The sequence below is a fragment of the Salvelinus namaycush genome, chromosome 40 (assembly GCF_016432855.1).
Source record: "Salvelinus namaycush isolate Seneca chromosome 40, SaNama_1.0, whole genome shotgun sequence".
Classification (NCBI taxonomy): domain Eukaryota; kingdom Metazoa; phylum Chordata; class Actinopteri; order Salmoniformes; family Salmonidae; genus Salvelinus; species Salvelinus namaycush.
Window position 1 is genome coordinate 252,643 of NC_052346.1, and position 14,584 is coordinate 267,226.

At 40.5% G+C, this 14,584-nt stretch overlaps 2 protein-coding genes across 3 annotated transcripts in view; both read left to right on the forward strand.

The window, feature by feature from the left end:
• Window positions 1-9,222: 9,222 nt before the first annotated feature.
• Window positions 9,223-11,741, forward strand: atp5mc3b (ATP synthase membrane subunit c locus 3b). Of its 2 annotated transcripts, none has more exons than XM_038980012.1 (5): window positions 9,223-9,267; window positions 9,499-9,583; window positions 10,431-10,517; window positions 10,809-10,999; window positions 11,194-11,741. In XM_038980012.1, the coding sequence occupies exons 2-5, from the start codon at window positions 9,545-9,547 to the stop codon at window positions 11,306-11,308; spliced, it is 432 nt and encodes a 143-aa protein (XP_038835940.1). In that variant the 5' UTR covers window positions 9,223-9,267; window positions 9,499-9,544; the 3' UTR covers window positions 11,309-11,741. The 2 variants fall into 2 exon arrangements, with proteins under 2 accessions (XP_038835940.1, XP_038835939.1); XM_038980011.1 differs by having other exon boundaries at window positions 9,246-9,267; window positions 9,491-9,583.
• A 1,608-nt stretch (window positions 11,742-13,349) lies between these two features.
• LOC120033757 (N-chimaerin-like) overlaps window positions 13,350-14,584 on the forward strand; it is a 40,228-nt gene continuing 38,993 nt past the window's right edge. The window contains exons 1-2 of the mRNA XM_038980213.1: window positions 13,350-13,495; window positions 13,700-13,771. Coding sequence (XP_038836141.1) covers window positions 13,753-13,771 — 19 coding nt within the window. The 5' untranslated portion in view covers window positions 13,350-13,495; window positions 13,700-13,752. The remainder of the gene's footprint in view (window positions 13,496-13,699; window positions 13,772-14,584) is intronic.

Genomic DNA, 14,584 nt, shown 5'->3' on the forward strand with positions numbered 1-14,584 from the left:
AGAGTTTAATGGCTGTGTGAGGATAGATCAACAACATTGCAGTTACTCCAAAACACGAAACTGACGGATTGAAAAGAAGGAAGCCTGTACAGAATAAAATATTCCGAAACATGCATCCTGTTTGCAAAAAGGCACTAAAGTAAAACTGAAAGAAATGTGGCAAAGAAATCAACTTCATGTCCTGAATACAAAGCATTATGTTTGGGCAAATCCAATGCATCACTGAGTACCACTCTTCATATTTTCTATCATGGTGGTGGCTGAATCATGTTATGGGCATACTTGTCATCTGCAAGGACTAGGGAGTTTTTTTAGGATAAAAATAAATGGTATAGAGCAAAGCACAGGCAAAATCCTAGAGGAAAACCTGGTTCAGTCTGCTTTCCAACAGAAACTGGGTGACAAATTCACCTTTCAGCAGGACAATAACCTAAAACAAGGCCAAATATACACTGGAGTTGCTTACCAAGACAACATTGAATGTTCCTGAGTGGCCTAGTTACAGTTTTGACTTAAATCAGCTTGAAAATCTATGGCAATATTTGACAAACGTCTGTCTAGCAATGATCAACAATCAACTTGACAGAGCTTGAAGAATTTTTTAAATAATAATGTGCATATATTGCACTTTTTTTTAAAGATTCTTTTTTTTTAATGTTAGAATTTTTCTTCCACTTTGACAGAGTATTTTGCATATTGTGAAAAACATACAATTAAATACATTTTAATCCCACCTTATAATGAAACAAAATGTGGAACAAGTCAAGAGGTGTGAATACTTTAAAAGGCACTGTACATCAAAATTCTAGAGTGGGCTCTGCTACTTTTGAAGTTATGATACATTTTATAAGCATCACCAGCTAAGTGAATGGAAAAATAGATTCAAAGGGAACTCTCTCTGCTGGTGATTTACTGAATGTGCAATCCTAAAGGAGGGTCATGATTGGTTAATGGCCTATAATACACATTTATTTGTAGAAAAGTGTGTAGGAGCGAGCTATTAGGCTAGTTGTTACTTGACTGATTTATTGTTTTCCCATCACCTTGTCTGTTTTTTACCTGCCTGAATTACCAGGGGTCTCATTTATCAAAGGCGCGTATACACAAAAAATAATAAACTTTGCGTGCACCACTTTTCTAGCAAAGGTTGGTATTTATCAAATTTGAACTTGACAGAAAGTGTGCATATCTTCACACAAATCTCAGACCATGCCTACGCACAACTTCTAGTGGTTGAAGAATTGTATTACAAGCAAACATTGTTATTTTGGGGGAAATGGAGGTGTTTGATGCACAATAATTACAATGTTTAAAAAAGTAGGTAAATTATAAAATAGATGCATGGTAAGGAGATTGCATAATTTTTTTATTTAACCTCTGTTTAACTAGGCAAGTCAGTTAAGAACACATTTATATTTACAATGACAGCCTAGGAACGGCAAGTTAACTGCCTTGTTCAGGGGCAGAATGACATATTTTTACCTTGTCAGCTCCGAGATTCAATCTAGCAACCTTTTGGTTACTGGCCCAATGCTCTAACCACTAGGCTACCTGCCGCATAGCAGCATGTAGCCTAATATGTTTCTTTGGGTTTTATTATATGGGCCTAAATCATAACAATATTTGCTGACATGACTGGTTTATTCCTGCTACATAACAAATATTAGTTTACCATTTCTTCAATAGCCAAGCATGCTCAAAAGTAAATAGACAGGTAGTCTAGACAGTATGGGTTGTCTGCAGTATTGTTGTGACTGAGATAGGAGCCTATTTAATATCAGAGCCTATACAAAATATTGAACAATTTGTATTTTGCATAGTTTGGGCTTTAGACAATCAATCATGCAGAATGCGCAGCCAGTGTTTGGCATTTGATTACAGCTGTGATTATTTCTCGGTAAGTCTAAGAGCTTTGCAAACCTGAATTGTACAATAGTTGCACATTATTCTTTTAAATTCTTCAAGCTCTGTCAAATTGGTTGCTGATCATTGTTAGACAGTCATTTTCAAGCCGATTTAAGTCAAAACTGTAACTAGGCCACTCAGGAACATTCAATGTCGTTTTGATAAGAAACTCTTGGTGAATTTGTCTCCCAGTGTCCAGAGCCGGATTAATACAGGACCTTACCGGGCCTGAAGCCCCTGTGCCCAGGCCCGTGGGGGGCCCAAGAGGCCGCAATATACACTGCTCAAAAAAATAAAGGGAACACTTAAACAACACAATGTAACTCCAAGTCAATCACACTTCTGTGAAATCAAACTGTCCACTTAGGAAGCAACACTGATTGACAATAAATTTCACATGCTGTTGTGCAAATGGAATAGACAAAAGGTGGAAATTATAGGCAATTAGCAAGACACCCCCAATAAAGGAATGGTGCATCAGGTGGTGACCACAGACCACTTCTCAGTTCCTATGCTTCCTGGCTGATGTTTTGGTCACTTTTGAATGCTGGCGGTGCTTTCACTCTAGTGGTAGCATGAGACGGAGTCTACAACCCACACAAGTGGCTCAGGTAGTGCAGTTCATCCAGGATGGCACATCAATGCGAGCTGTGACAAAAAGGTTTGCTGTGTCTGTCAGCGTAGTGTCCAGAGCATGGAGGCGCTACTAGGAGACAGGCCAGTACATCAGGAGACATGGAGGAGGCCGTAGGAGGGCAACAACCCAGCAGCAGGACCTTTACCTCCGCCTTTGTGCAAGGAGGTGCACTGCCAGAGCACTGCAAAATGACCTCCAGCAGGCCACAAATGTGCATGTGTCAGCATATGGTCTCACAAGGGGTCTGAGGATCTCATCTCGGTACCTAATGGCAGTCAGGCTACCTCTGGCGAGCACATGGAGGGCTGTGCGGCCCCACAAAGAAATGCCACCCCACACCATGACTGACCCACCGCCAAACCGGTCATGCTGGAGGATGTTGCAGGCAGCAGAACGTTCTCCACAGCGTCTCCAGACTCTGTCACGTCTGTCACATGTGCTCATGTGCTCAGTGTGAACCTGCTTTCATCTGTGAAGAGCACAGGGCGCCAGTGGCGAATTTGCCAATCTTGGTGTTCTCTGGCAAATGCCAAACGTCCTGCACGGTGTTGGGCTGTAAGCACAACCCCCACCGGTGGACGTCGGGCCCTCATACCACCCTCATGGAGTCTGTTTCTGACCTTTTGAGCAGACACATGCACATTTGTGGCCTGCTGGAGGTCATTTTGCAGTGCTCTGGCAGTGCACCTCCTTGCACAAAGGCGGAGGTAACGGTCCTGCTGCTGGGTTGTTGCCCTCCTACGGCCTCCTCCACGTCTCCTGATGTACTGGCCTGTCTCCTGGTAGCGCCTCCATGCTCTGGACACTACGCTGACAGACACAGCAAACCTTTTTGTCACAGCTCGCATTGATGTGCCATCCTGGATGAACTGCACTACCTGAGCCACTTGTGTGGGTTGTAGACTCCGTCTCATGCTACCACTAGAGTGAAAGCACCGCCAGCATTCAAAAGTGACCAAAACATCAGCCAGGAAGCATAGGAACTGAGAAGTGGTCTGTGGTCACCACCTGATGCACCATTCCTTTATTGGGGGTGTCTTGCTAATTGCCTATAATTTCCACCTTTTGTCTATTCCATTTGCACAACAGCATGTGAAATTTATTGTCAATCAGTGTTGCTTCCTAAGTGGACAGTTTGATTTCACAGAAGTGTGATTGACTTGGAGTTACATTGTGTTGTTTAAGTGTTCCCTTTATTTTTTTGAGCAGTGTATATATATATATATATATGTATAACAGTTGAAGTCGGAAGTTTACATACACCTTAGCCAAATACATTTAAACTCAGTTTTTCACAATCCCTGACACTTAATCCAAGTAAAAATTCCCTGTTTTAGGTCCGTTAGGATCACCACTTTATTCTAAGAATGTGAAATGGCAGAATAATAGTAGAGAGAATGATTTATTTCAGCTTTTATTTCTTTCATCACATTCCCAGTGGGTCAGAAGTTTACATACACTAAGTTAATATTTATATATATATAGCATTGCCATAAATTGTTTAACTTGGGTCAAATATTTCGGGTAGCCTTCCACAAGCTTCCCACAATAAGTTGGGTGAATTTTGGCCCATTCCTCCTGACAGAGCTGGTGTAACTGAGTCAGGTTTGTAGGCCTCTTTGCTCGCACACACTTTTTCAGGTTTAACTTTAACTTCCTGACTGATGTCTTGAGATGTTGCTTCAATATATTCACATAATTTTCCTGCCTCATGATGCCATCTATTTTGTGAAGTGCACCAGTCCCTCCTGCAGCAAATCACCCCCACAACATGATCGCTGCCACCCCCGTGCTTCACGGTTGGGATGGTGTTCTTCGGCTTGCAAGCCTCCCATTTTTCCTCCAAACATAACGATGGTCATTATGGCCAAACAGTTCTATTTTTGTTTCATCAGACCAGAGGACATTTCTCCAAAAAGTACGATATTTGTCCCATGTGCAGTTGCAAACCGTAGTCTGGCTTTTTTATGGCGGTTGTAGAGCAGTGGCTTCTTCCTTGCTGAGCGGCCTTTCAGGTTATGTCGATATAGGACTCGTTTTACTATGAATATGGATAATTTTGTACCTGTTTCCTCCAGAACTTTTCGCACCAAAGAGCGTTCATCTCTCGGAGACAGAATGCTTCTCCTTCCTGAGCGGTATGACGACTGCGTGGTCCCATGGTGTTTATACTTACGTACTATTGTTTGTACAGATGAATGTGGTACCTTCAGGCGTTTGGAAATTGCTTCCAAGGATGAACCAGATTTGTGGAGGTCTACAAATTTTTTTCTGGGGTCTTGGCTGATTTCTTTTGATTTTCCCATGATGTCAAGCAAAGACGCACTGAGTTTGGAGGTGGTCCTTGAAATACATCCACAGTTACACCTCCAATTGACTCAAATGATGTCAATTAGCTTATCAGAAGCTTCTAAAGCCATGACATAATTTTCTGGAATTTTCCAAGCTGTTTAAAGGCACAGTCATCTGAGTGTATGGTAACTTCTGACCCACTGGAATTGTGATACAGTGAATTATAAGTGAAATAATCTGTCTGGAAACAATTGTTGGAAAAATGACTTGTGTCATGCAGATGTAGATGTCCTAACCGACTTGCCAAAACTATAGTTTGTTAATTAACAAGACATTTGTGGAGTTGTTGAAAAATTAGTTTTAATGACTCCAACCTAAGTGTATTTAAACTTCCGACTTCAACTGTAGACACTCATGCTTTACTCAAAGCCAGTGTCATCTCGTTCATACATTTTTTTATAAGCAAGGTGCCTAAACAGCTACCCTAGGGATTTCCTCATTTTAACTGGATTATATTTGATAGGCTTCCACCCTTTGTGTTCTGTTAGACAAGTAACTCTTTATCCACATTATAGCAGGGGGTGTAAATCCATAACACGTACGTTTTTCCAGCAGAAGACTATGATCTATAGTGAGTTGTCATAATGCTGCATCAAATGTACATTTTCCTTGTGGCGTTTGCAGACACAATGTAAGAAACGTAATTTATGTCCCCCTAATTGCCCTGAATCAAATCAAATCAAGTTTATTTTATATAGCCCTTCGTACATCAGCTAATATCTCGAAGTGCTGTACAGAAACCCAGCCTAAAACCCCAAACAGCAAGCAATGCAGGTGTAGAAGCACGGTGGCTAGGAAAAACTCCCTAGAAAGGCCAAAACCTAGGAAGAAACCTAGAGAGGAACCAGGCTATGAGGGGTGGCCAGTCCTCTTCTGGCTGTGCCGGGTGGAGATTATAACAGAACATGGCCAAGATGTTCAAAATGTTCATAAGTGACAAGCATGGTCAAATAATAATCAGGAATAAATGTCAGTTGGCTTTTCATAGCCGATCATTAATAACTCTGTTGATCCTGCTGCTATTGTATGAAGTAATCGGGAGCCTATGAATCAGTTACACCATTATCAATGAGGTGGTGTGCCCTAGTAGGAAGAGCACTTTGTGCATTTCACCCTGCACTATCAGCTCCAATATAAATAACACGAGCAAGTCTACTTCTGATAAGCTTCCCAGTAAAGCATTAAAAACAATCAAGAATCCCAGAAAAGTGCTAAAATAGCCCATATTAACATTTGCAGCCTGAGAAACAAAGTCCATGAAGTCAATAACGCCACAAACGCTTGTAACAGATTACTTTCATATTCTGTCAATCTTTGAAATGCACTTAGATAATACCTTTGATGAAACAGTGGTAGCAATACATGGTTATAACATTTACCGAAAAGACAGAAATGCAAATGGGGGCGGTGTTGCGGTCTATATAAAGAACCACATTCCTGTAAAGCTTAGAGACGATCTAATGTTAAAAACTATTTAGGTAATATGGCTACAGGTTAATCTGCCTCACCTAAAGCCCCTTCTTTTGGGAAGCTGCTATAGACCACCAAGTGCTAACAGTCAGTATCTGGATAATATATATGAATTGCTTGATCATGTATGTGATATCAACAGAAAAGTATATTTTCTGGGTGATTTAAATATTGACTGGCTCTCATCATGCTGCCCACTCAAGAAAAAACATCAAACTGTAACCAGTGCCTGCAACCTGGTTCAGGTTTTAGATCAACCAGGGTAGTTAAACAGCACAGGAAGGAAATCATCAATATGTATTGATCACATCTTTACTAATGCTGCAGAAATTTGCTTTAAACAGTATCCAAATCCATAGGATATAGTGATCACAATATAATTGCCATATCTAGGAAAACCAAGCTTCCAAAGGCTGGGCCTAATATAGTGTATAAGAGGTCATACAATAAGTTTTGTAGTGATTCACATGTAAATAGTATTTGCTGGTCTGTGGTGTGTAATGAGGAGCAACCAGACGCTGCACTTGACTCATTTAGACTACTGTTCAGTCGTGTGGTCAGGTGCCACAAAGAGGGACTTACAGTTACAGTTGGCTCAAAATGGCTGGCCCTTAAAAGTACACGGAGAGCTAACATTAATGCCATGCATGTCAATCTCTCATGGCTCAAAGCGGAAGAGAGATTGACTTCATCATTACTTGTTTTTGTAAGAGGTGTTGACAAGCTGAATGCACACAGCTCGGACACCCATGCATGCCCCTCAAGACATGCCACCAGTGGTCTCTTCACAGTCCCGAAGTCCAGAACAAACTATGGGAGGCTCACAGTACTACATAGAGCCATGACTACATGGAACTCTATTCCACACCAGGTAACTGATGCAAGCAGTAGAATCAGAGTTAAAAAGCAGGTAAAAATACACCTTATGGAAAAGCGGGGACTGTGAAGCAACATAGGCACTGACACATGCATACACACACATGATAACATACGCACTATACACACATGTACACATGGATTTTGCGTTGTAGAGATGTGGTATTGGAGTATAGGCCTCAGGGCACACACTTATTGTGTTGTGAATTCTGTAATGAATGTATAGTAATGTTTTTAAAATTGTATAACTGCCTTAATTTTGCCGGACCCCAGGAAGAGTAATGGGGACCCATAATAAATGCAAATACAAATACTGTATATTGTCCACATTTGTGAATTTCCAAGCGTGTGTTTAGATATTTAAATGTCACATTGATGTGAAGAAAAGGTCAAGCACAATACAAGCCTTTTAATCAGCTTCAGACTGCCGTTATTTAAGAACCTTGGAGATGCAGTATAATATCTTTATTTAAATGTTCCACTCAAACCTTATTTTACCTGGTAAGTTGACTGAGAACACATTCTGATTTACAGCAATGACTTAGGGAACAGTTACAGGGGAGAGGAAGGGGGATAAATCAAATCAAATCAAATTTTATTTATGAATGAGCCAATTGGAAGCTGGGGATGATTAGGTGGCCATGATGGTATGAGGGCCAGATTGGGAATTTAGCTTGGCTACATCTACATGTCCTTGAAGACATAGGTAGAGACCCTGTCTATGAACCAATCATTGCATGTCTGTTCGCCCCTGTCATTCCCTCACATACCCAGACAAACACACAAAGACAGACACAGCTTTAGAGCTGCCAATCATGTTGAGGACAGATCTTTGAGGGAGGTAGGGCATGAAAATAGTAGTTTATCAGTATTTTGCTCTCATCTCTAAAATACCATTAATTTAATGGACAAGGAATGTTAATCCAACACTTTTTTTAAGCTGGTCATATGTTTTTGTGTATGTACAGTATATATGTGTGTGTGTGCGCACCTACTTAATACACAGTGGCAAATCTCAATTTTAATCATAAGACCCTACGGCCTTTAAAATCAACTCTGGACCTCGAAGCCAGTTCGACTGCATTTTTCCATTGTTCCCCTCTAATCAGGGACTGATGTAGACCTGGGACACTAGGTGTGCGCAATTAATTATCAGGTATAACAGAAAACAAGGAGGGTCCGGACCTCGTAAGGTAAGAGTTGAATACCACTGCCCTACTCCCTGTGCAGATTGGAGATCTGAAAGGACATGGCATAGGTATGGTAATAGCTAAACCTAGGCTTCAGATAGGCTAGTTGGATTTAATGCCATATTGCTAACACCTGTCAAACCTTCTCAGATCGCTGAAGTTAGGGTTGAGGGTGACATTGGGATTGGGTCAGTATAGCAGGAATGATACCTTGCCTAGCTGCCACTACATCACAGGCTTATACAACATCCCCCTCTGCTGGAGATGGATCATGTTGCATATGATCTGCTATAGTGCAAAACCAAACTCGACGAATAAATGAATGGTTTTATATCTTAAAAAAAAAAAAATTATAGACAAGAGAACGTTTGAAAAAGATGACACTGTCCATATATGAACACAACAAAATGCTAAAGAACAAGAAAACTAGAATTCAAAATTATTTTTGGGTTAAAACAAATATCTGGGGTAAAACTGATACATTAACAGAGAATTTTAAAATAGCAGTTCAACATCATTGGTGAACAGTGTGGCACTCACACAAGTAGAAATAAACCCTTTTGAGTTTGCCCTACTATCACCTTGCGTTTATAAGTTTATTATCACTAGTAGCATGATTCAAATATGTCACATTGTCATTGAAACGAATACAATAGATATTTGATTGATATATAGAAACATAGATCGTGATTGTACTTTTTTTTCTATCCAATGTTCCAACAAAGGTACTAGCTGAGGAATGAGGTCTGATGTCGTAAATCCCGTCATCCGGGAATATAATTAAATACGGTTTCGGGCATGCGCAGTTGTTCCTCAGCGCTTCGACCTCTGCAGCCGGTAAGTGAAGGGGAGGCAAATGGGTGGTCTGCGCTGAAACATTTTAACAATCCATTTTCATCTTCGATCTAAAGTCGTTTTGATCCCACACCGACAACATAATTTATGTGAAGAAAGTTGTTTTGCACATAACGTTAATCATTTTTATGGATTCGCTGTTTCTTTGAATTTGTTGTGAAATTATCATTGACCTTAGCTACTGTTCTCTCTTTTTTTTGTTGAGACAACCAGGCGACTCGTCTCTAGTTGATTTTATCAGTCAACACATTAAACTAATATGTACGCCTGTGCGAAGTTCGTCTCTACGCCTGCACTGGTGAGTTGTGAAAGTAATGATGCATATAAGTTGTCATAGCATAATGTTAACTAGGCAAGTTAGATGGGCCTGCTGAACTTGTACTTATTTGTGACTTAGGAACTGCTGTAACGTTTTAGTGCATGCAATTGTGCACACTGAATTGTAAGTGACTTGGTTTGAAATTTAATTGAAATCAACGTAGCTAGCTAACCTTTAAAAATAAATAATAACCTGCTCTTGGAAAATAACGTTACTTCTTGTCACCTAAGCTAGGTAGCCAGCTTTAGCTATGCTTAGGTTAGGTTGCTAACCATCGCTCGTTAGCTTTCGAATGAGCCAATGAGACTTTGTGATTTCAAGGTCATGCAGAAATAAAGCAGCAAAGACTGCTTTCTTTGGCTATGTGCATTTGCTACTAGTAATGTCAATCGTAGTTGTGCACTTTGCCAGTTTGGCGTTTGTGTATTTTGGGCCATGGCACTACATCTTGATCCACTCCATAATGCCCTCTGAGTTGGTCGTCTAGGACATCTGAAAGGGCTGGTTCAGTAGAGGCAGATATTTGGAACTAAACACTGCAGTGCTTCCATGCATTTGTCATGTTTAACAGCACATTCTCCTCAGTGTGTGTGGGAGGGTGGCTCTGTAGCTGGCTAGTAGTATGTAGCAAGCTACTAGTTATTTATCATGTTGTACTGCCCACATCTGACTTGTACAGTTGGTCAGTGGGATGTACATATGATTTGGCCATGTGTCCCCTTGCGACTGTTAACAAATGTTGTTTATTTTTGTGGTGGTGTGTTTATAATCAAGTTACAATGATGTTATGGAAGTTGCATCACTAAACGTATACCATTTTTAAAAGAATGTACAGGTCCGTGCTGGATCCAGGGCATTATACAGACCTCTCTCTGCGTCTGTGCTTTCCCGGCCGGATGTCAGAACAGGAGAGGTGAGTGTCTACCTGCCCCTTTTACCCTTTAGCGCCCTTACCTTGAGGAACAACATCAACTTCTATGGACAACTGATGCTACCTTTCAGTCTAGATTTTTTTCCTTAGGTAAAATGTTGCCGATAGAAATGATAAAGAAACAGCCCTCTGTTCTCTTCCAAAATATATTGGACCCCTCTGCAATGATTTAAATGTTGTCTTAATCATAAATGATTGTAATATTTATCTTCAAGCTGTTTCTATGGTCAATTGGTTAATATATTTTTTAGACTTTTTCTTTGTTGCTCCCAGGCTAGCACTGCCTTTGTGCCACAGAGTGCCTTTTCTCAGGTAGCACTGCGGGGTTTCCAGACTAGTGCTGTGAGCAGAGACATTGACACAGCAGCCAAGTTCATCGGTGCTGGAGCTGCCACAGTTGGAGTGGCTGGTTCTGGTGCTGGAATCGGGACTGTGTTCGGCAGCCTTATCATCGGATATGCAAGGTAAATATTGCCATTAGTAGATATGGTGCCCTACTTTATGCCCTCAACTATGTGAATCTTTGTTGATTTAAAAAAAATATATATATATTTTATACAATGTTTGTGAAAATGGTAAACAATCGCTATGGCTGCAAGTCTCTCCCACAGCTTTGATTCATGGCACTAGCAAATGTTTTTGTTTTTTTTCTCCCCAGGAACCCTTCCCTAAAGCAGCAGCTTTTCTCCTATGCTATCCTGGGATTTGCCCTGTCTGAAGCCATGGGTCTGTTCTGCTTGATGGTTGCTTTCCTGATCCTGTTTGCCATGTAAATATGTCCACTGCAGATGGTGATCATGATTTTGAAACCACAGCTGTGGCTACCTATTTTACTCGAGCAACCCAAATTGTTCAGTGTTGGTCATAAAATTGTACATTTTCCAAGTTTTTGTTGAAGGCTGACAAAAGAAAAGGCATGTATTGTAAAAATGTAACCAATTACAGAATTAAATGCATGTATTTCACTATTTAAAATGGTTTAGTTATTTTGTGTATAGCCCCACTTCCCTGCAAAACATTTTCAAAGGAACACCAGATTTTGGATTAACAAATGCATTTCTCTAGTGTGTGCCCTTCAGCTCAAAACAAAGCATATAGTTATGTTAACTGCAGGTTGGTTGCAATCAAGTGAGTTTAAGTACATTTTCACTGTACTTTTGGTTATCATATGCTTTTAATTGTAATAAATACTGAAGTCATCTTTCACTGGTGTAATACAATGTCCTCTTTTGCTATTCCATGAAAAATGATCAACATGACTGCTTGCATTTATTTTTAAAACAGCCATTTAATATATGTTAAAGTTGCCAATAGATGCTGACAGTTTTGCATTAGGATTGGGGAAGCTGATCTGAGCTCTTTACCTAGGGCAAACTTCACCCCAAACCATACATTTCGCTTGATCTTGAAGATATTTTAGATTTGGGGTGAGATTTAGTCAAGCTGTTGGATTGCAATTGAATAGACACTTCCAATCTCTTGCATTTTGAGATTATAAACTTAATAGCGCTAAGTAAACATTTTGGTTGTCATGAGCAGACATTATTTATGGATAGTTAAAACATTCATAGCAGAGATTATGTATTTAATCTGCATGCTAAATTGAAACAGTTTGGGTCCATTGAATTTCACTTTCTATATTAAATACAAAAAATGGAGTTTGGATCCTGTGCAGTGCCTGGGCTTTTGAATTGACCCTCCATTATTGCTCACACTATGCATTGCTTTGTAGTAGTGGGATAGCCTTTGTTGGAGCATAGTTGGCTTGGTGCGAATGCAAGGAGGATACTTTAAGAGGGGGGAGGGAATAATGCAACTGGTTGTATGTGAGTGGACAGTGAGGTGTGCTGCTAAATGGCTCTGGACTTGTCTGATTCTGACCAATGACCCCCCCCCCCCCTGCTGTGACCTTCATTCTTGTGAATTCTGCTTTCCACCGCTCAGCCCATTGACACTACCAAAAACACACTGCTTCTGCTCCCATCCTGACTTTAAACTGTTTAATTACTTATGTGCTATGTATGTAATTTGGCTATAGCTGCCAAGTACAGCCTACATGTGTAGTAAATTACTACTATTATGGTGCCTGGCAAAGGGCATGGGCTTTATCTGGCTGTGCTCCTTCTCATGACCCTACAAGATCAAGTTGGTAGCACACACACCTTCCATGATAGAATAGGTATTTTGTATTTCTATTTATTATGGATCCCCATTAGCTGCTGCCAAGGAAGCAGCTACTCTTCCCGGGGTCCAGCAAAATGAAGGCAGTTATAAAAAATAAACATTACAATACATTCACAACATTAGGTGTGGGCCATCAGGCCCCTACTCTACTACCACATATCTACAACACACAATCCATGTGTACGTGTGTATGGCTGGTGGCACAAGTAGTGCTCTTGCCTTTGGACTGCAGGATCTATGAATCGTTAGCTCAAACATTGCCTGTACTAGGCCTACTAGCAGAGCCGAATTTGCAGTCAAGATTTCCATTTAGGATGTCCCAAAAAAATGAAAACGAAATTACAAGGACATCTCAACGGTATATTAATCTAATCAGATGTATGGATTCTCTCATCCTTCTAACATGGTGATTTAGCTGGATTGCTGCTGCACCGGTCCATGCTTTCCGGGATCCTTGGGACTAACCAAATTGAAATGTAAAGTTGTTACGGTTAGGGTAGGGACATCCTAAGGATCCCAAATAGCACCAACCCTGCCCCATCCTTTTCTGAGCAGCTTCACATGGTAACCATGGTAAAACTACGGCCTAAAATTGAGGCGGATGGTCACGTGATATCACAAGATGGCGACTTCGTTATAGAATATAGATACGGTGTTTGTTGGGATCAATTATATTAGCTATATGCATGCATATGCAACCGGATAGATTACATCTTGGCTTTATCCTCACTGTAGATAAATGCATGTTTGCATCTACGCCTGTTCCCATTCCTTAGGTTTGTTTATTTTTGTCATGAAGTCGGCGGCGCTACTAGCGGTGACTCACAGTGTGAGCAAACGCGTTACCTTAAGTGGCCAACGCTATCTGGACTGGCTCTGTTATTGTACTATAAACATTTTGATACAGTTTTCAACATTTTTCCTAGTTGCTGAATGTTTTCTCGCAAACTAATATTTATTCACTGTATTCCCCTTATCAGCTTTCTAACGGTGGTGGAAATAGTCATATTGCGCATCAGTTATCGCACCAAGAATGGCTCTAAATGTCTTTGGTAAGTTAACTAACGTTAGCTAGCTAACTGTTCCTTTCTGTAAGTTTGATACCTCGCTAGTTCCAATACCAGCTCTAACGCCAGCTTCCTAGTAATGCATGTGACAGATATGCAAATGTTTTGCTATAGAAATGTGGTCAGTGTTTGTCCATCTAGCTACCTTTTTTTTTTACCTTTTCGGGAGGCCTGTAGAGTTCTTTCGCACGGGATAGAAACACCGTATTTTGCGTCAGCATATTTGTAGATACGATGTTGGATAGCTAACGCTAGCTAACCAACAGTTTATTTAAGTCATTATCAACGTTCATCTATTTTAGCGTTTTAAGCCATGTTAAAACCCCTTAATCATCAAAGGGTATCACAAGCCTTTTCAAGAGGTGGAATAGTAGACTAGTCTATTGCCTTTTTTTGCATTAAACAAAATAACATTTTGTAACTTTTGAATTAGGAGAGGGAGAGAAAAAACATACAGAACAGTTAGGGGGCGGGAAATTAAGTGCATTTCAAGTTTAAGATAGAGCTGACATCCAGGCTGTGGGGGATGAGACTGGAAGCTCTGCTTTGGGACAGACATGCAGTGTATTCTGTCAGAACACACATGCCATAGTCCTTTCAGGCTGTGGTTGAAAGCACAGTCTGCAGTCCTATGTAGTGCAATAGCTATTTGAGGGTCAGAACATCCTTGTAGTAGCCTAATTTAAATCTTTGTCAGTAGTAAGTAGTAGCTCTCTTTAAAGGTATCCTACACAATGGTGTCGACCCAAACTGCATGTGCTACGGTATTGGTATGGTTCAGTATAGAACAGTGGTAAT